General features: G+C 32.3%; 2 protein-coding genes across 2 annotated transcripts; both read left to right on the forward strand.

Moving 5' to 3' along the window:
• Positions 1-8,272: 8,272 nt before the first annotated feature.
• LOC107912531 (cytochrome b561 and DOMON domain-containing protein At3g25290) lies at positions 8,273-10,212 on the forward strand. The gene is made up of 3 exons (XM_016840740.2): positions 8,273-8,953; positions 9,172-9,426; positions 9,552-10,212. The coding sequence occupies exons 1-3, from the start codon at positions 8,324-8,326 to the stop codon at positions 9,861-9,863; spliced, it is 1,197 nt and encodes a 398-aa protein (XP_016696229.2). The 5' UTR covers positions 8,273-8,323; the 3' UTR covers positions 9,864-10,212.
• Positions 10,213-20,976: 10,764 nt separating this feature from the next.
• LOC107910963 (zinc finger BED domain-containing protein RICESLEEPER 2-like) lies at positions 20,977-22,316 on the forward strand. Its single transcript, XM_016838874.1, has 3 exons — positions 20,977-21,141; positions 21,210-21,432; positions 21,709-22,316. The coding sequence occupies exons 1-3, from the start codon at positions 20,977-20,979 to the stop codon at positions 22,314-22,316; spliced, it is 996 nt and encodes a 331-aa protein (XP_016694363.1).
• Positions 22,317-22,540: the final 224 nt, after the last annotated feature.

The raw sequence follows: 22,540 nt of genomic DNA on the forward strand, positions 1-22,540 counted from the left end.
TCTTGATATAAATTAATATTTCATTCAATTTATTAATTTAAATAATAAAACAATTCATTTCATGCAATTTGGTCACTTTTTGACATTTTTGCAAATTTACCCTTAAAATAATACTTTTATTCAATTTAGTCCCTAAACCTAAAACATGCAAATTAGCCATTTTTTAATGAAAACTTATGCTAGTTGAATAATCATATATTTTCCTCCTCCTCCTCTCCATTCCACATCCTTAATGTATATAACATGCTTATATGTAACATTATCTATAATTTCACTATTTATTTATTTGTTCATTCAAAGCTGTCCACTTGAGTCATTGTCACAAAATTATTTATATCTTGAGCTACAGAATTTTGAATTAAGATCCAAAAATTTTATCTGAAACTAGACTCACATATCTTCTTACCATAAAATTTTCAGAATTTTTGGTTTAGCTAATATGTACAGTTTATTCTTTAAATTCATCCCTATTCTGCTGTCTGACAGTTTTGACTGTTCTTCACTAAAAATTAATTATCTCCTCGTACAAGATTCGGATAATGTTCCCATCTATTTATATTGAAAATAGACTCATTAAATATTTTAAAAATATAAATTTAAGCCCCTAATCATTTTTCTCCAATTTTTGATGATTTTTCAAAGTCAGAACAGGGGAACCCAAAATCATTCTGACCTTACCTCACAAAATTTATTATAACTCATGATTTACAATTCCATTGCTTACACTGTTTCTTCTACGAGAAACTAAACTAAATAAGATTTAATTTTATATTTTTTTCATCCTCTAATTCAATTTTTACGATTTATGGTGATTTTTCAAAGTTAGACTATTGCTGCTGTCCAAAACTATTTTAGTGCAAAATGTTGATTACTAGGTGTCTAACTCCCTTATTCCCTTTCTCTATAATATTTCTCATCACTTTCACTTATTTTTCTTCACTAATATATCAAGAACATAAGACCTTATATAAGAAAACTCTACTATAACATTATTTCCATGGTTTTTCAATAATCTCAAACTTAAAAATATATTGAAATCTTGATGTTCTTACCTTGTGCTATTGATTTCAATCTTTAACTTGATTTTCTCTCTCCTCCAGCTTCTATTTCTTGAATCTAACTTGATATTCTAGCTCTCCATTGTCTCCTTGTTATTTTTCTCTCTTGGAAGCTATGGAAATTTTTTTGATTTCTAAGTGAAAATGGTAAATTTTTTGTGGAAGGACCAAATTGTGAAGAAAGCAAAACTTTCTTTCTTTTCCTCTCTTCTCACGTTGGTTGCATGGAAGAAGATGAAGATTCTTCATCTTTCCTTCCATATATATACTAAATAGAATAATAATAAAATAATAAAATATCATTTAAAAATCAAATTAAAATATTAACAAACTAATATTTATTTAATTAATTAATCTAAAATATCACCAACATCATCATTGCCTTTTAGATTTCTCTCTTCTAATTGACCATTTTTCCCTTCATAATCTTTAAAAATTCCATCATTGAGTCATCACTCAATTTGGTAAAATTGTGATTTAGTCCCTCAAAATTCTTCACATTTTCAATTTGGTCCTAATTCATCCATTTTCCTTAGTTTCTATATTATTCCACCCTTAAAATATTTACACTATTGGTCCTTCAAATTTTTCATATTTATACTTTAACCCCTCAAATTTTGAGTATTTACTCTTGGGTAACAAAACTTTTCTCACTTTTGCGATTTAATCCTTTCTTGAATTAATATGTCATAATATAATTCCCAATGTTGCCATAACTCAGAATTTCTTTTTTTGTCACTTTATTTCCTTATTTTACTATCAATGATACCTATTTTCTTACTGTAGTAATTTTCAGAGTATTACAGTAGTAATTTTCGGGATTTTACAAGCTAACTTGAGTAAAGTTGAAGGCAAGAGGCAAACAATTGAGGCAAATCTAGCTCTGAGATGGGCTAGGACACGAGTTGAGGCTATCAACGCGGTTTTGTAACGAGTTGGTTAATCGAAAGAATTTTCGTAGAAAGAAAACTTTTGTTTTTATACATCCCATTTTGATTATGCTGATTAATTAGAATCAAATACAATTAAAAGTGAAATCAGATTTTGATCTAACAAAAATTTTAAAAATTGAAAACGGAAATAAAATAGGATGAAAAAGATAGAAAATCAATAAAAGAAGATAGAATAGATAAATATATAATAGAATTAATATTCTAACATCTAATATAAATTATATATTATATATTATAAGCTCAATAATAAGAAATAAAAAATTCACCCTTAACAACAATATATGTTGTATATGTAAATCCTAGATGTGAAAACAGACATAATTCTCAGCACCTTTGTCCAATCCCAATGGTTGGATCGCTTGGAGCATCAATCCAACAACTACACATATGGTAGGTTCTCAAGCCATCGTTGCCTTCAAAAACAAATGCTCCTTGGTTGTTAAAACTTACAACTTAAGCTCATACAACTCTATTGTGGAAGGGAAGTTGTCTTTTGATGTTTGGGAACTAGAAGCTGAAACTAATGATGATGAGAAGATGATAATTTATGGTTCTTTGAAGGTTCCGAGCAGTGCAGAGAAGGTGAACCAGGTTCGGCAAGTTGGGCCTGGGGTTACTAATGATCACCCAAGGAAGCATGGATTTGCAAAAGACAATCTTAGTTCTTTCGGAGAATTGAAGTTGATGAATAAAATGAGTTCGGGTGCCTCATTGCTTGCTCCAACGCCGCAAGTTGCTAACAATGATAAAGGAGATTGGTGGAGGGTTAAGGAAATAAATGTCGCATTATGGATCTTCGCTTTACTTTCTGTTATGTGCTTTTAAGTAGTGAAGGAATGATTCCATTGATATAACTCTAAATCACTTATTCATAATTTTAAAGCTTATATTTTGTTTGTGATTTTTATTTAATTTATTTTGATTCATGACTTTTCAAACATTACTAAATACTCATACAATTATTACTGGAAATTATTTATATAAACACAAGCCTATGTGTTATGGCTCATAATAATTAATAAAGTTAACATAATTGCGTAATTACTTTTTGTTTGTTCAAAAAAAGAATATAAAATAAAACTGAATTTCAAAAATGCTTTATATTAAAAATATATATATTTATAAAATTATTTCAATAAATGATTATGGATTGAATCGTAAAATATTTCTATTTGAATTTATTAATTTTATGTTTGATTCTTAAATAATATTTTTTAGGGTAAACTACACACATGGTCACTTTTGTTTACCTTAGGTTACATTTCAGTCACTTATGTTTGAAATGTTACATTTTAGTCACTTATGTTATCGTGTTGTAACATTTTAGTCATTAAGCCGTTAATTGTCGTTAATGGTGTAATGGTAAGCTGACGTGACACGTTAAAGCATCATTTCAAACAAAAAATTTAGGTTAAATTATACAATTGGTCCCCATAATTTTTCGTTTTGAACAATTTAATTCTTTTATGTTCTTTTAACTTTCTTTCTTTTTTTTTCCATTCTCTTCTACTTCTCCCTCTGTTTTTCTACCTTCTTTATTTCTTTTAACATACCAGGAAGTCGAATTGGTAGTGAAAAAAGAAGCATGGTATGGGTTTATGGGTTTTGGTTATAGGTAAATGATGACAATCGACTTCCTACTTCTTTTTTCATTGCCAATTCGACTTCTTAATATGTTAAAAGAAATGAGAAAGGTATGAAAACAGAGGGAGAAACAAAAGAGAATGGAAAAAAAGAGGAAAGTTTAAAGAACATAAAAGAAAAAAAACTAAATTACTTAAAACGAAAAAAATATGGGGATCAATTGTATAATTTAACCTAAAATTTTGTTTGAAATGATAATTTAACGTGCCACGTCAGCTTACCGTTACACCATTAACGACGATTAATGGCTCAGTGACTAAAATGTTACAGCATGATAACGTAAATGACTAAAACGTAAACATTTCAAACATAAGTGACTAAAACGTAACCTAAGGTAAACAAAAGTGACCATGGGTGTAGTTTACCTTATTTTTTATTTGTTTCATTTAAAATATTATATAGAAGTATGAAATAATAAAAATACTCTTATATTTAATAATTTCGTAATTAAATTGGTGTTGAAATTTGAAATAATTCATGGTTAAATTATTTACTAAACATTCAAATAAGCATTTTTGGATTATTCATGCAAATTTTATTTAATTGATGCACTGTTTTTTCATAAAAAAATTAATAAATCCGTTAACCATTTTGAGTTATTTAAAAACGATGCATTGAATCAGAAAAAAATTCTAATATTGATAATTAAAATTTTAAAATAGGTGCCTATAGTACATATTAACTATTTAAGTATAATTAATATGGAAAATGGAGCCATAGGTATAACTTACTACTCAACTTTTTGCTAGCTACATCCTTATTAATCATGAATTTATACATTATATTTTCATAAATATATAATTAACCATAATTATCGCAGATGCAGCTTTTCTCCGCATAATCATTACATGTTGCTTTGTCACAAAAATATTGTGACAAAGGAGTGAAGGACATTCAAATCACAAAATTAAATTGAAAATTTAAGAATAAATGAGTTTGTGACAAAGAATAAATATTGTGTGCTCCAAGGACAGCAGTTCAACACTATCCACGTTTTTCAGTTTTCGTGCCGTCCAGCAAAAGCTATTAAAGTTAGGACAAGTACGTCTCGTTGGGTTTTAGACGAAATAATAAATTTAATTATTTTAAAAAATCTATAAAATGTAATATAATAAAAAAAAATTAAAAATTTTAGGCACTAGAAGATGAAGCACTTATAGTGAAAAATTGAAAGCCCCAAGTATTTAATTAGTTTATTTTAGTTTCAATCTCTCTCCATATTAAAAGTTAAAAAAATAATTTTTTTAGCCCTTCTAACCCTAGGCTCTGAGTAGTTACACTCTCAAACAACCCTCAAGACCAGGCCTGGTGACGCCAAATAGATTGGCTCCACTAAAAAATATATATATTTTAATTCTAACAACTAATAATTGACTGACGTGGCAAGTGAGTCACATTAATCTCTTTGACCAACTCATTTTTACTATTCATTTTAAATCATTTATGTAAAACAAAAGTAAATATTTTTTTTTGTAATTAATAAAAATTTTAAATTAATTTTATAAAAAAAAAGTAGAAAAAGACAGGCAAAGGACCCACAAGGCAACACTTGACCAATCTATGAAAGATCGTCAACAACCAAAATTGGTCATGTGTGGATGATATTTCGTGGATTGGTCAGGTGTTGCCAACACCGAGCTTAGTCGTTGGAACAATAGAACATAAAAAGAATGATATTATACAACACTTGAGGAATGATGAGGTTCGAAAGATTGGAGTCTATGGAATGGCAGAAGTTCGGAAAACAAGTGTTGCCAAGCTTGTCAACAATATACTCTTAAATGGTGTAAACAATTTCGAGGTCACTATATCGAGGAAATGTAGTGTTATTGAACTACAGAAGAAGATTGCAAAGGCAATGAATGTCGTTATTACCGAAGATAAAGATGAAACATTAAGAGTAAGGATGTTGTTTGAAATTTTGAGTAAAAATGGTAGATTTGTTTTAATCTTGGACAATGTATGGGAGAGATTTTCCCTTGAAAAAGTTGGAATTCCTAATCTTCTGGGGCTAAACTAATGGTAACATCTCAATCATTGGATGCATGTTGACGAATGGATTGTCAAGTCGTAAAAATCGAGCCACTTCTAGAAGTAGATGCATGGACATTGTTCTCAGAGAAGGTTGGTCAAAATCTAATGAATTCTGTAGATTTACTACTGATTGCAAGATCTATCGTTGAGTGTTGTGCTGGTTTGTTGTTGGTGATAGTTATAGTTGCCAGTAGCATGAGAGCTGAAAACAGTCTTCCAATATGGAGGAATCCGCTTACGGAATTAAACTGAAACATATCGAGTATCATCGATGTTAAAGACAAGATGTATCGGCAAATGAGATTCAACTACGATCGATTGAAAGATCGAAGAATCCAAAATTGTTTCTTTACTGGTGCATCGTATTGTGAAGATTCAGGAATCCTGAAGGAACAATTAATAAGGGATTGGATTGGAAAGGGATTAATAGAGGAAATGGGTAGTATGGAAGCAAACTTGGACAAGGGACAAGCTATACTAATAACACTAGTAGAGAATTGTTTGTTAGAAAATGTAGGAAATGAAAGAGTGAAAATGCATGATCTTGTAACAAATATGGCTAAACTTATCACTCATTAATTGTATGAATCATGAATTAACATTGCAATTTTAACACATGCATTGTTAGTTCCAACTCTTTTATTTTTCATGAATCCATTTTTTCTATTGAAAAAATAATTTAAAAAAAAGTAAAAAAAAAATGGTTCGCAGCATGGTGGTCACGTCATTTTCTATGGCTCCACCAAATAAAAAATAATTTCAGTTAAAAAAAATAAAAATCACTTAAAATAAAGTCTGACATAATAAAAGTGTTGAAGTGAATTTATTTGGCTCCACCATTATTCTAACATTGGTCACACCAAATAAGCTGACTCCTCCCCAAAATTTATTTTCTGCCCCACGAAATACACGAAAATACTGGTATTGAGGTGATATTTATACAAGTGATGCCCAAACTCGTTCTTGGCATTTTTGGGGCTCTAGGCGAAACAATCAATTGGGCCCTTTTAAAAAAAATTATAAAACGTAATACTATAGAAGGTGAAAAAATTTTGAGGTCTTATGAGTAGGGGTGAGCAAAACTCGATTCGATTAAAAAACTAAAAATTTTATTGAACTTCGAGTTATTTGAGCTATTCGAATTATTCGAGTCAACTCGATTCGAGTTTGAGTCGAGTTGAATTTCACAATTCGAATAACTCGAATAATTCAAATAATTTGAATAACAAATTGTTGTAAATACCCATTTAGTCCCTGTCAACTTTGAAAATAAGCGAATTTGTCTCTCCCACAATAAAAATTACAAAAATAAAATAAAACAATTCAAAATAATTTTTAAAATTCAAAATATTTATAAAAATTTAAAAAATTTTAAAAAAAAATTAAAATAATAATTTCAGGGCCTAATTAAAATCATACTCAAGTATCTTATTTTTTAAATATTTTTATTTGAATATTTTTTAAATATATATAGTTTCAAATTTATGTGCTCTAGTATGAAATTAGTTATACTGTGACAATATTTTTAATTGACATGCTTAATTTTTTTAATTTAACTCGAACAATTCCAATCTATTCGACTAGACTCAATTTTCATTTAACTCGACTCGATTCGAAAAAAATTCAAATTGAATTAGAACGATAAAATAGAACTCGTGAACTCGATTAACATGAAAATGTTTCACTTGATTCGGTCGAATGCTCACCCCTACCTAGGAGATGAAGCACTTATGGTGAAAAATTGAAAGCCCAAAGCATTTAATTAATTTGTTTTAGTCTGAAATTTTTTCCCACTTTAAAAGTTGAAAAAAAAGGATTTTTGGGCCCCTTCCAGCCCTGGGCCCTGGGCGACTACACTCTTAAACAATTCCCAGGGCCGAGCCTAACGACAGGTAGTTTAGATAGTATTCTAGGAAGACAGAATCGATGTCAAATTTAATTTCCCCCACTTATAAGATCCATTAAGTTGAGCACGGATGGGGCACGCAATCCAGGCTCAAGCTTAGTTTCCTCGACGGCAGTGGCTAGGTATGAACACGATAGGTGGATTTGTAGGATTGAAAAAAATATCGACAAATGAGGTGTTGCACAAGCAAAGTTATAGGTGATTTACGATGGTCTCCAATTAGCTTGGTCTGCCAAATAGACTAATATCATTGTTGAAACTGATTATGCTCTAGTTATTGAAGCCCTTAATAGTAAACTTCAAGCACAGATAAATAGAGATTTGATCTAAAAATTCAAGAACTTTGTAGAAAAGATTAGAGGAAGGAGGCAAATATTATTACTTACACTCTTAGCTGGATTGATTCCCATGTTCTCCAAAATTTACTTACAGTAATTGCTCAAATAAAGAAGGATGGCCAAAATTTATTTTATGATTCTAATATTTCTTTATAATTGATATATATTTCTCCTTTGCTACCAAAAAAAAAAATAACAACTAATTTTTCAAGAAGGTTTCCACTTCCACTTTCTATTTAGCGTTGTGATAACCTCGACCCCCTCCCTTACCAACATTACACGTGTCAGATAATCATTAGTCAAGTCCTTTTTGGCTTCTATTTATTCCGCCAACTTTATGCCTTCTCACTTAACTGCTTGCCCGTTCATTTTCAGTTTCGTCGGAAAAAAATGGCTACATCGTTCTTGGCGTCTCTTTTCTTCACCTTTTGGGCGCTGCTTATTTCACCGGCGATTTCCCTCACCTGTTCCTCCCAGAAGTTTACGAAAAACCAAGTTTACTCCAACTGCCTCGACCTTCCTTCTCTCGCCTCTTACCTCCACTTCACTTACGACCCTTCTAACACTACTCTCTCCGTCGCCTTCATCTCTACTCCTTCCAAACCCGGCGGATGGATTTCCTGGGCCATAAATCCCAACGCCACCGGCATGGCCGGTTCCCAAGCACTCGTCGCTTACAAAAACTCCACCACCGGCGTTGCCGTCGTGCATACTTTTGACATCAGCTCTTATTCTTCAATTGTGCCGAAGGATTTGTCGTTCGAAGTTCCAGATAAGACGGCGGAGACTAGAAGCGACGGGAGCCTGGCCATTTTCGCTACAATTAAGGTTCCGGCGAATTTAGCGGCGAAAGGGACGATTAATCAAGTGTGGCAAGTTGGTCCCGGCGTTGGAGAAGGTGGCATGTTAGAAAGACATGACTTCGCCGCCGCCAATTTGCATTCTAAAGGAACGCTAGATTTGAAAAATGGACAGAGTAGCACTAATTCTGGAGGAGACACCACCGTTAAGAAGAAAAATGTTAGCTTCCCTTTTAATCCCTACAAATCTTTATATTTCCATGTTTTATTTGAAGAATTTCAAAATACAGAAATTGTTGTCTGAGGTACTTGATTATTAAAATTAGCAATTTTGAACTAAATGGTGATTCTTTTTCACACACACACAAAAGAAATTATATTTGTGTACTTTATTGATTATGAGTATGTTGAATTTGAGAAGAAAATTTTTGATGACAGATCCATGGGATACTGAATACTGTGAGTTGGGGAATTTTGTTTCCACTTGGAGCTATGATTGCTAGGTACATAAGAAGCTTTGAGTCAGCAGATCCAGCTTGGTTTTATCTTCATGTTTTCTGTCAAATATCAGCTTATGCCATAGGAGTTGCTGGCTGGGGAACTGGTCTTAAGCTTGGAAGTGAATCCTCTGGTATCACATATTCGGGTCATAGATACATTGGGATTGCCCTTTTCGTCCTCGCTACTGTCCAGGTATTTCTTAAATTTGTATATATGCAATACTTGTCATAGACTGTTGGGTGAATTTTAGTTTGTCAGCTTGTTTCTCTTGATGCTTTGTGACACTGAAGTTGGAATTTATTGTTTGTCTTTGCTAGATCTTTGCTTTGTTTTTAAGGCCTAAAAAGGATCACAAGCTCCGTTTCTACTGGAACATTTACCACCACAGTTTTGGATACGCGATACTTGTCCTCGGCATCATCAATGTGTTCAAGGGCTTCAATATCTTGAAGCCTGAGCATAAGTGGAAATCGGCATATATGATTGTGATCATTGCGATGGGCGGGATTTCGTTGCTATTGGAAGCTATTACATGGATTGTAGTGTTGAAGAGAAAGTCCAGGAAATCCACAAAACCCTATGATGGATACAACAATGCTCAATCTAATCAACAGCCTCTTGCCATGTGATCAACCGATTCCTTGTAGTCCAACCTGGTTTTGTAGCAACCGTCGCCCTCTCTAGAGTCGAGACGCTACATGAGGTTTACCGATCCCGGACCAGTTATTTATTTTTGTCTATTATATGATCTCTTGATTCCATATATTGCTATCATCACTAGTATTTGTATGTATGTACATATCGTGTGTATATATATACTGCCGAGTATATCAGCTATCTTTTTTTCGGATAGAATATAGGAAGGGTGAAACTTTATAAGTTTGAATATGTATTGAAAATGATTGTGAAACAGATTGTATTCATAATTCTTTTTTCTTTTCACTATGGTTTATGAGGATTCTAGTGTTTGATATCAAATCTTGGCTTTTACCTGCAATTCTAGTAGTTCATTGGTATCTGATTCTATGATTCTTTAGAAGTTAAAATATGCCGTTGCCCGTTGGTCCCCTATTTCGACAAAATTTGAGATTTAATTTTTGTATTTAAAATTTTAAAAATTAAGTCCTTTTTTAATTTAAAAGTATCAATCCAAATCATTAAAATCATAAGTATTTTTTGTCAAAATTTATCAATTTGACATGTTGATTAGGTTCATGGCATATTTTAAGTTTGACAAATTTTAACAAAAACTACCAATGACAATAATCATTGGACTAGAATTTTTAAATTAAAAAAAGTAGGAGGATTGAATTTTTAACTTTTAAAGTACATGAATTAAATATTAAATTTTGTCAAAGTATAGGGACCAACTGCATATTTAAACTTTCTTTAAATCAATTAAACTCCCAAGATAGATTTTATCTTTTGGTGTAAGGTATTGTTGATGGGGGAGTCAGTTTCTCTAGGAGAAGTTTTTGAAGTGTTGTTATCTAGTAGCTAACCTAGACCATCAACAATCAAAAGTATTGTCCCTATGTTGGAGTTTTGTTCTTCGGCCTTTGTGGAGAGTCATGTACGGTTCATGAAGGAGGGTGCCTTGATTGGTGAAGACTAGTACTTGTAAGACTCGAGATATGTGTTAGTATTGAGCGTGTGAATAATTATAGGGATACCTAGGGGGCCTTTATATGGGACTTATAAGCAAACTTGGTAACTTTTAAGCCACGTGAAATATACACGACACTCTGTGTAGGTTGGGGGACAAAACCTCAACCACAGGGACAATACCTTCAGTTGTTAAAACTCTGGCTACGAGGACAATACTTTCATTTGTTGAGGGCAGCGTCAACCGCTTGGCAAACGACACTTTAAAGACTTTTTCCAAATGAGTTAACCCTCTTCAATAATAAAAAACCTTGGTTGGTGGTTCAATCCACGGCGTGTCCAAGAACTTCTATAATGCAAGTATCAATCTCTATCAATCGAGGCGTCTCCCTATGTAAACTCTATATGACTCTCTGTGGAGGTTGGATTCAACTGTGAAGGCAAGAAGAAATTGTGTTAGAAAATTAAATGTAAATCTTTATAAGTGAGAAATTTTGCATTAAAAAGAAACTTAAATAAAATAATTGTTTTTTGGGATGATGAAAAGGCAAATTTTCCATTTACCCTCTCTCACTAGATTATGTAAACATGAGTCCAAGTGAAGACCATTTTCAGAAGCCAAAGAAAGGGAGGTGCAACTGCAAGCAATGTCAAAGGCAACAAACATTCTGGCGAAAATGACATCCAAATTAAGACAGGTGTTGGTGAAGTTATTATTAGCAATAAGAATAGATGCCTACTTTAGTGCTTGCTTTGCTCCCATCAAATTGACGCGTTAATTTGTTGATATAAGGAAAAATGGTTACACAGTCATCATATCTTTGATGCTATTTCTCAACTTTTACTCTCCCATGAAATTTCTTCACACCTCCGAAACGGATTTATGTCCAACCTTGGACTTCATTTCTATTTCTCGACTATATTTATGTCCGATCAACTATAATGTAAAATACAATCAATACAATACATGATATATCAAGAATTAAATGAATATCAAACTCATATATTACCATTATTCTCAAATTCAAAATCTCATCCTTAACTTTATTTCTCTATTCTAGAAGCCTTAAGAATATATATATATATATACACTTTTAATTGAGAGTTTGGTTTGACTTTATTGTTACTTTAAAGTGGTATTAAAACAGGGGGCATCTCATAATTTGATATAATTATGCAACTTTTGGCTTGGTTCCCCCACATTTGCTTTAGCTTTTGGTTTTGTTCCTTTGTTTACGATGGGTAGCTCTCTTTATTAGATTCGCATGTGATTAACAAGCTTTCCCCCTCGTTATTTGGAATAAAATGTCCCTTAATTCCAAGGGGCAGGCAGCAGTTAGATTGTCTCCTCACTAACCTTTACGAACCAAGGCAAGTGAAAAAGAAACCTCAACAATCAAATGACTCTCTACCATAATCATATCTTTAACATACCGTTACCAATTTTAATACCAATAATTTCAAATTTTAATTAAATTACAAGTGAAATACCTTCAAACCCACTAATTTCTTATCCCCTCTTCATATTAGTTACAAACGTTACTCTCTTTTTTTATTTCATATACATTCAACTCTTTCTATAACAACTTCATTTGTCTGCTCATATTTTATCTATTATAAAGAGGTGACAATTATACACCTATAACAATATGAGATAATCGTTATAAGCTTATCATAAAATTCATATTGTGAATTTTCATCAGTGAGAATTATGTTTAAAAAAATGGGAATCGAATCAACAAAAGTAAAAGATGCATGTACATATATTATTACTTTTATACATCTTTTATTTTATATTTTTTCACATGATTAATTATAAACAAGTTGAATTAATCAATATGCGTTATTAAATTTAATTAATTAATTTATCACGAGTTACTAAATTCAAGTAATCAATTTATAAGCTCATGATGTTCCAAATTCATAGTAGAATATTTAATTAAGGAACCTAATAGTTTATTGAATTGATATCTTTAATTTCACTGATTGAAAATTATTTTAATTTAATAAAATATGATTAATAGAGTTCTTTATGTGAAATTTAATCATTTTATTGACATAGATGTAATTTTACTTAAAAATTTAGACCATATTTTGTTATAAAGAACTAATTTAATAAAGAATGTACTTCATAATTATTGATGTTCCTATTATAAATGAAAAGTTGTTATAGATGGTTAAAATGATACATAAAACACCAGTTCTTCTAAAAACTTGGTTGCTATAGCGAAATGTTGTTATAACGGGTGGCTGTTATAGAGAGGGATGACTATATATTATTACAAGATACAAATTTATCAAATAAAATAGGTTGATTGTGGATACTTAACTAAATGATACTTTATTTAAATTTGACATTGAAGATACCAACAAGTGTTGGGTATAATGGTAAGATTGGATTCTCAAAGGAGAATGAAAGTTCAAACCTTGAAAACAACATTATTTGAAAGAGCAATTACATATCTCCAAAAAGATTAGTCTTCATAGATCATGAATTGGAAACTAAAAACGAAATTTTGAGGAAAACAAAGCATGTTCTCTCTGTAGTGGCCCAAATTCATTCGGCCCAGACAAAACAAAAACCAAAAAATAATATTAATACCAAAGTCCATTTACCAAAAAAATAGATTGGCCCAAATTACAAGCCCAAACCTAAACTACCCTAACCCAAACCTACTAAACCCAATAACCCAGCAGCCCAAAACCTAAAAAATTTTCAGAAATCCCAACTCTTTCTTGTACCGCAGCCTCACCATGTCGGCAGGCTTGCCGTCTGACACCTCTTCTGCCGCCACCACCTGCAAAACAACAAAGAAACATAAGCAAAAAGCAGAGAAGCAGAGAAAAGAAAACAAAAAAAAATACCTTGTAATATATCTGGCTATAAAAGCCGAAATCATCTTGTAACACAAAGAAAAAAAGAAGAAGAAGAAATAAAATACAAAAAAACGAAGTTAAAAAAAAAGAAGGTAGTTTATTTTATTTGCTTTTTTATTCTGAAAAATAAGAATAAAAACAAAGTTTAAACTTTTACCTGTTACGAGCCGTCGTTGAGAACCACCTTCGATTTGAGAAGCCTCGGAACCAAATGGTTTCTTTTTCCTTTTTCTTTTTTGGCCGATCTCGGCCTTTTTTGGGTATTTTATCCCTAAATCTAACTCTAGGGTTTTGAAAGGATTTAAAAAAGGGGTCTTTTTATTTTTCGACCACCGTAGGTGGTAGTCGCCGGCACCAATGACCGGTGGCTGCGGCGGTGTGCGGCAGCCTTGTGGCCGGAAAGGGAGAGGAGATTTCAGAGAAAAAAGAAGAAAAAAGGATTTTTTTTTAAAGACTGAAACCAAATGCTTTTTTGGGAAACTTTTAATTTATATAGCCTCCAAAACTGACATCGTTTTGGGCTTGGCTTCAGACCCCCAAAATGACGTCATTTTGGCACGACCCGAAAATCTGACCCAAATAGCCCATAGGATTCGCACGTTTTTGCATGGAAGGGCTAATTACCATTTTGGTCCTTTCACTTTTTTGATCCTTTTTAATTCCGTCCTATTCCTTTTTATTTGTTTTAATTTTTACCTCACAATTTTAGTTTCTTTTTAAATCAGTCCCTTGACCCACTGTTGACCTACCAAGGGAATGACATGTATGCTGGGTTAGGGAAAATAACACCCTGAGTCCCTGTACTTTTTATTTTGTTTTGATTTAATCCTTTGTTTACTTTTTTTTTGTTTTTCTAATTTATGCTTAGAATTTCTTTTAGCTTTCAATTTAGTCTTTTTGCCTATTATTTTATTTTATTATTTCCAACATTTTTATTTTATGATTATTTATATTTTTTCCCTCTCTAAATTATGCAATTTTATTTACATCATTGAGTAGTTATTTTTATTTTATTTTTGTCATTACATATGGTTATTATTACTATTATTATTATTATCATGATCATGTTATAATCATTTACTTTTTTACCCTTGTTACCTTTACTACAATCATTTTATTCTTTTATTATTATTTCATTATAATGTTATTTCATATGTACCTATGTAGTTATTTTAATTTTTACAATTATTTTGTTGTCTATTATGCTTACATGCACTCGTTCATTTGGTACCAAACTCAAACAAATTAATCGCACATCACATTAAATGTTATATTCGCTTTTACCTGACGCATAGGAAATAATTAAAATCGAGGCAATGTTCTTTATTTAGGGATTCGAAAAGTTGTGCCATAACTTACAGGGTTCGACTTTCTCTTTGAACCAAAATAATCAAACATCCTTTTTTTTTTAAATTGAATACACATAGGACTTAGGTAATAATCAAATGGTGAACGTTCTTATTTTCGAGAATTTGAGATTTTGTGCCCCAACTTACGGGACATGATTTTTTGTCTTGATCGATCCGAAATGAGAAAACTTCCTCATTAGAAATTCAATTTAGGTAGGGACTTTTTCAATACCATCAAATAACATCTCGTGAAAGGAATCGCATTTTAAATTCTCTTCGGATTCTCAATTTTTGATGTCAAGACATTAAGTAATTAACTAGGTACCAATTTTGAGCGTTATGAGGGTGCTAATCTTTCCTCATATGTAACCGACTCCCGAACCCATTTTTTGGATTTTGTAGACCGAAAATTATCGTTTTAGTAAATCTAACATTTTATTAAAATGACCAAGTTTTAAGGTGATCCAATCGCACTTAATTAAAAAAGATTGGTGGCGACTCCATTTTTGTTTTAAATAAAAAGTCTATTTCCAAAAAGATTTCGACAGCTTGGCGACTCCACTGGGGATAAATAAGAGAGTTAAGCCACGAGTTGATTACTTTTTGGTCTTTTTGTCAGAAATCAAGAAATTGGTTTAAAATTAACGATCCATTTCTTGTATTTCATCATTGTGTTTTGTTTTGGTGTTAAAATGTGCGAATGCCTTTGTTAATAATCTCGTGATGTACAGTGATCTAGACATATTGTCGTATTTTTGTTGAGGTTTAAGAATTCATATTTGTATGTTTTCACACATATTGCATGGCATAACCGCTCTATTTTACCCTTCTTAAGTGGGAGTGAGAAGCTATTCCTTCGTGAGGTCTTCACCTCTATACAGACATAGGGAAATGTATTCCCCTAAACTAAACTCGGTCTGTATGAGCCTATAATGGGTGAGGATCGAGGAATCTGCCAGTTTAGGTACCTTTACTTTAGAACCAAACCGCATGTAATAAACCCTAAGAGCCAGCCCTAGGAAGAACCATGTCAAACCTTTAGCGTTTACTTGAGTAGATTACAAAGAATGAATGTTTTGATTATTATTCCTTACTTTATATTCAAGCTTTATACAAAATGTACTGACTTGTTTCCTTTTGTTTTGGCTGTGGTTGCATTGCGTTTTCATCTCAGAGGAACTATGTTGATTCGTGTTCATTTGCTAAATAGAGAGTTTGTCATGGAAAAGGGGCTTCTTGATAAAGTGGAAGTATCTGTTTTATGTTAAGAAAATCGTTTTCTAACAAAGTTGTTCTAATGAAATTGAACTAGAATCAATTTCTTTTTGCACGCATCTTTTCCATTCATTAACATTACATTTCATTGCATGCAATAAGTTTCATGAAATCCAAAAGTGCGTCGAGTTCAGAACTCTAGTACAGAGCCTGATAGATAACAAAGAGTTTGAATTCTTTGAAGATATCGAGGGTTTGGAAAGGAAAGATGTTTGTGCCTCTGAAGAAGGAACTAAAAAAAACCTATCAGGAATTTGTCCCTACATCCCCAGAAGTGTTCTGAATAATTGGACTGTGGAGAGATCCTTGTAGTTTTTAGGACTATTTCAGAGTAATGTTTAAAACACACCTGATGCTCTAAGCCTGGGAGTAATAGGGATCTTTTTGTGAAAAGGCGCATGTCCATTATCTTTATTTCAATGCAAACAATGTATTTTTATGTACCATTTGGAAAATATTCTACTTTTTTTTCTCTTTTTTTTCTTCTACTCATACCACACATTTAATCATTCTTAAATTCATTTATTCCTTGGGTCTCCTTTTATTCATATAATAGGTCTCCAAATATCAATGATATGAGCGACGTTTCTTTTAACTCAGAGTCTTCTTTCAAGCAAGATATGTGTCTAGAGAAACCTCAGGACTTTGAAGATAATCGAGATTGTAACTTGTCTCTTAATTTGTTACGGATGATAGAGTAAGATGAGAAACAAATCCTACCTCATAAAGAGTCAGTAGAAGTTGTGAGCTTAGGGGATGAACAAGAAAAGAAAAAAGTGAAAATCAAAACTTGCATCACTGTAGAGACAAGGCGGGACCTCGCTGAGTTACCCCAAGAATTCAAAGATGTCTTCGTATGATCGTATCAAGACATGCCTGATCTAAATACTGATATTATGGTACATCGGCTTCCTATAAAAGAAGAATGCAAGCCGGTTCAATAGAAACTTCGAAGGATGAGGCCCGACGTAAAAGAGGAGGTCAATAAATAATTTGATGTTGATTTTGTACAAGTGGTCAAATATTCGGTGTGGGTAGCCAATACAGTCCTCACCCCTAAAAAAGATGGGAAAGTGTGAATGTGTGTAGAGTACAGGGATTTAAACAATGTCAGCCCGAAGGGTAATTTTCTGTTGCCTCACATCAATACTTTAGTAGACAACACGGCAGGTCATTCATTGTTTTCCTTCATGGATGGTTTTTCTGGATACAACCAGATAATGATGCATCCTGAAGATATGGAGAAGACTACATTCATAACAATCTAGGGAACATTTTGTTATAAAGTGATGTCATTCGGACTAAAAATATAGTAGCAACATATCAAAGAGCCATGGTAACTTTGTTTCATTATATAATGCACAAAGAAATTGAGGTTTATGTCGATGATATGATTGTAAAATCACAAACAAAGAAAGAGCATGTGAAAGTCTTGAGAAAACTATTTTTGAGGTTGAGAAAGTTCCAGTTGAAGCTAACAAAATGCACTTTCGGGGCCACATCGGGCAAATTGCTAGGATTTGTAGTCAGTAAGAAAAGAATTAAGGTTGACCCAGATAAAGTCAAGGTCGTACAAAAGTTACCACCGCCAAGTATTCGAAAGGAAGTTTGGGGTCTCTTAGGGAGATTAAATCACATTTCCCGGTTCGTTTCATAACTAACCAAGAAATGTGACCCCATACTCCGTCTCCTTAAGAAACATAATCTAGGTGTATGGGATGAAGGATGCCAGAACACCTTCGACAAGGTCAAACATTACTTGTCCAATGCCCAGTGCTTATGCCACCTATCCCAAATAAACTACTGATAATGTACTTGGCAATATTTGGGAATTCTATGAGATACGTACTTGGCTAACATGATGAGTCAGTGAGGAAAGAAATAGCAATATAGTACCTCAGAAGGAAGTCCACCGAATATGAGACAAGATATTCACCAATCGAGAAGCTGTGTTGCACCTTGGTCTGGACCACCCGGAGGCTAAGACAATATATGTTGTACGACTTGGCTCATTTCAAAAATGGATCCTCTAAAGTTCATGATGGAGTCGACTGTATTGAATTAAAGAATGACTCGATTGAAGATTATGTTCTTTGAATTCGACATAATTTATGTAAACTAGAAGGCAATAAATAGAAGTGCAATAGTGAATTTTCTGGCTAGTAGAGCTCTAAAGGATTACGAGCCTTTAAATTTCAATTTCCCAAATAAAGATTTAATGTATGTTGCGACCACTAAAGAAAGTGCTCCAAAAGAACATCTCTAGAAATTGAATTTTGATGGCACCTCAAACGCCATGGATAACAGAATTGGGGCAGTCCTAGGGGTGTGCAAAATTCGGGTAAAACTGAAAAATTTTGGTTAACAGACTGAATTCGATTAATCAGTCAGTTAACCGAATTTTTTCGGTCGGGGGTCGGTTAATTATTTTTGATTTTTTGGTTAACAGTCAATTCGGTTCGAAACCGGTTGGTTAACTAATTTTTTTCAGTTTAATAAAAAAATTAATAAATAAAATTATAATATATAAATAGGCCCACTATTCACCTAATCCCAATCCAAACCCAAGTATCCAACCCAACCCAATTACCCAACCCAACCCAATCATAAAAATTACAAATAATTTAATAAATAAAAATAAAATTCTAAAACTAAAACTAAAGTCTAAAAGTCTAAACTCAACAATGAATAGACAACAGAAAAAAAAATTGAACCTTCAACTTCAAGTTCCTAATTGAAAACTCCCAAAATCTCTACCAGACTAGCCACCTTCCGTCCAGCACTCCGACGTCTACCAGATCACCATCCATCACCGGCAAGTTGAGGTAGGCTTTTACTAGCTCAAGAGTACTTTCACCAACTAAAACCTCCATTTCTGCAAATTCTATTTTGAGAATGAAATTAGCTCGATCTTCATAATCCTAATAGATATCAGCTAGTATTTGTATTTACGAATTGCTTCATTTTCATCTCCGCACCCGAACCCAAACCTGTTTCATCTTCATGTAATAACCCTTTGATTGCTTCATGTAATAGCAGTGTTCTTTTCTTGCATGGTTGAGATTTGCAAACTGTCCAAAAAAACATAATTAATAAACCAAAAAAATAAAAATAAATGATTTTTATTGAATATTTTGATTGAAAAAAATAAATGATTGTCATAGTTATGACTAGGAGCCGTTGTCCAACTATTGAAAATTCAACATATAAATTCCTTGATTTAAAAGCCATAAACTGCTCTTTTAAATGAAGGGAAGTTTGGTTGACATTTTTTTTTACAATTTGGCTACTGTTTATAAAGTTTATATGTTGACCAAATGCTGGAAAATTAGCATACATATGTTGACCAAATGCTGGAAAATTAGCATACATACTCCCTTGTTTAAAAAGCCTTGAATTGTTGTTTATTGATTTTAATGCTATGTATTGTTACTGTTTGCATGCTGTTATAAATTGAATTAAAGTTGTTGTTTGAGTGTTTCAAATTGAGCATTTTCATACTGTCTTAAATTGAATCAAGCTACTGTTTTCGTGTTTCAAATTGAGCATTTTCATGCTGTCATAAATTGAATTAAAGTTGGTGTTTTAGTGTATCAAATTGAGCATTTTCATGTTGTCTTAAATTAAATTAAGCTGTTGTTTAATGTTCCAAATTGAGTATTATTATGCTGTCCTAAATTAAATTACAGTGTTGCTTCAGTGTCTCAAAGTAAGCATTATTATGCTATTGAAAAATTGTTAATGATGCTACTTGAAAAGGATATTTCATTTCATTCCAAAATTTAAGTATATTTTTAACACAATCCAACTCAACTATGTTTTTTCTAAAACTCAACATCAAAATATGTTTAATATTATAAATTTATTTTAATTTATTATATACTTTTTTTTCTTGCAGAATCTCAACCAAACCAACATCTATTGAGGGTAGTGTTACACCTCCTACTTCGATAGATTCTGAAAATTCGAGAGTTAGAGCTTCAAGCCAAACAAAGGGGACTACTGGGAAAAGAAAAGTCGCTCCTTAAAGGTCAAAAGTTTGGTCTCACTTCACTAAGATTATTAATAGTGAGGGTGCAAGTAAGGCTAAATGTAATTATTGTCAAAAGGAATTTTGTTGTGATATGAAAAAAATGGGACAGGGTCATTGAAATATCATATTGGTTCATGTAAGAAAAATCCTAGTAATGTTGTTGACACTAGTCAAGGATAACTAGTTTTACCTAGAAAGGGAGTTGAAGGGGGGGAAGGGAATCTTTCAACTTGGAGATTTGATCAAGAAGCATGTAGGAAATGATTAGCACAAATGATTGTGATTGATGAATTACCTTTCAAGTTTGTTGAAAGTGAAGGTTTTAAGAAATTTATGTTTGTGGCATGTCCTAGGTTTCATATTCCTTTACAAACTACTATGACTAGGGATGTTTATCAATTGTATTCAGATAAAAGGGTCAAGATAAAGCAACTTTTGAGAAGTTCTTGTTCTAGAGTTTGCTTAACTACTGACACATGGACTTCTTTGCAAAGAGTTAATTATTTGTGTATCACTGCTTACTTTATTGATAACGATTGGAAATTGAATAAAAATATTTTAAACTTTTTTCCAATTTCTAGTCATAAGGGTGAGTCCATTGGGATGGTGATTGAGAAATGCTTGTTAAATTGTGGGATTGATAAGTTGTTTACTGTTACTGTTGATAATGCAAGTCCAAGTGATGTTGCTATTGGTTATTTGAGAAAGAAATTTAACTCTCGAGGGGGTTTAGCTCAAAATGGTAAATATCTTCATATGAGATACATGGTACACATTGTGAATTTAATTGTTGTTGAAAGCTTAAAGGAAATGAATAAATTTGTTGAATGTGTTAGGGGGCTGTTAGATATGTGAGACAATCTCCAGCAAGATTACAAAAGTTTAAGGAGTGTGTTGTGGTGGAAAAGATAGAGTGCAAGAAGATGTTGTGTCTTGATGTTTGTACTAGGTGGAACTTGACCTACTTAATGTTAGACGCTGCTCAGAACTTTGAGAGAGCTTTTGAGAGATTTGAGGAGCAAGATACAAACTTTAGGGCTGAACTTGAAAGGGGAGAGGGTTGACCTAGTGTGGATGATTGGGATAACATTAGAAACTTGAGGGATTTCTTGCAACACTTTTATGAAGTCACTTTGCGTATATCTGGCACTTCATATGTCACATCCAATAGTTTTTTTGATGAGCTTTCTGAAATTGATATTCTTTGACGAAATGCTCAGTTAAATAGTAATTTTGATTTCAATGTTATGGCCATCAAGATGAAAGAGAAGTATGATAAGTATTGAGGTGATATGGATAAGATGAATTTGCTTATGTTTGTTGTTTGTGTTTTAGATCCTAGACAAAAACTAAAGTATCTTGAATTTGCACTTAGTGAAATGTCTAGTTCTGAAAAAGCTTGTGAAATGATGAAAAAATTGAAGGAATCTTTGTATGAATTTTTTGATGAGTATAAGCCTCCACTTCAGAGTACTTGTAGCCAATCGAGTGTGCCAACACATGTTTCTCTCGATGAATCACAACAAAAAATGAAAAGGCAAATGCAAGCTTTGTATAAAAAGCGTGAGTTGGAAATTTATGGTGAGGATAAAACATCTGAGTTGCATAAATATCTAGCTGAGGCTAATGGGGAATTTGTTGAAGATTTTGATATTTTATTGTGGTGGAAAGTGAATAGCCCTAGATTTCCCACTCTTTCAAAAATGGCCAGAGATGTGTTAGCTATACCGGTTTCTACGGTTGTTTCAGAGTCTGCATTTAGCATCGGGGGACATGTGTTTGATCAATATAGGAGTTCTTTAACTCCTGAAATTGTACAAGCTCTTGTGTGTACTCAAGATTGGATTCGAAAATTATCATCACAAGAAGACATCAAAAAGATTGAAGAACAAATCCAAGAGCTTGACAAGATTGAAAATGATATCTTTATTGTTTTAACTTAATAGTTTCAATTTTTTTACCATATCACTCCTACTTATTTAATTGATTCAATGTTTAGACTTTTCTTGGAATGCATCAGAGCCTACCCTAAATTCATGAGCTTTCATGAGTTGAAGGGTATGCTTACTATCTTATTCTTGTTAACTTATAATCTATTCATTTGTTTATATTATATGATTTTTTTAAATGCGTATATTTCTATTATATGTTAAATTTTTGCACATGT

The sequence above is a fragment of the Gossypium hirsutum genome, chromosome D11 (genome assembly GCF_007990345.1).
Source record: "Gossypium hirsutum isolate 1008001.06 chromosome D11, Gossypium_hirsutum_v2.1, whole genome shotgun sequence".
NCBI classification, from domain to species: Eukaryota; Viridiplantae; Streptophyta; class Magnoliopsida; order Malvales; family Malvaceae; genus Gossypium; species Gossypium hirsutum.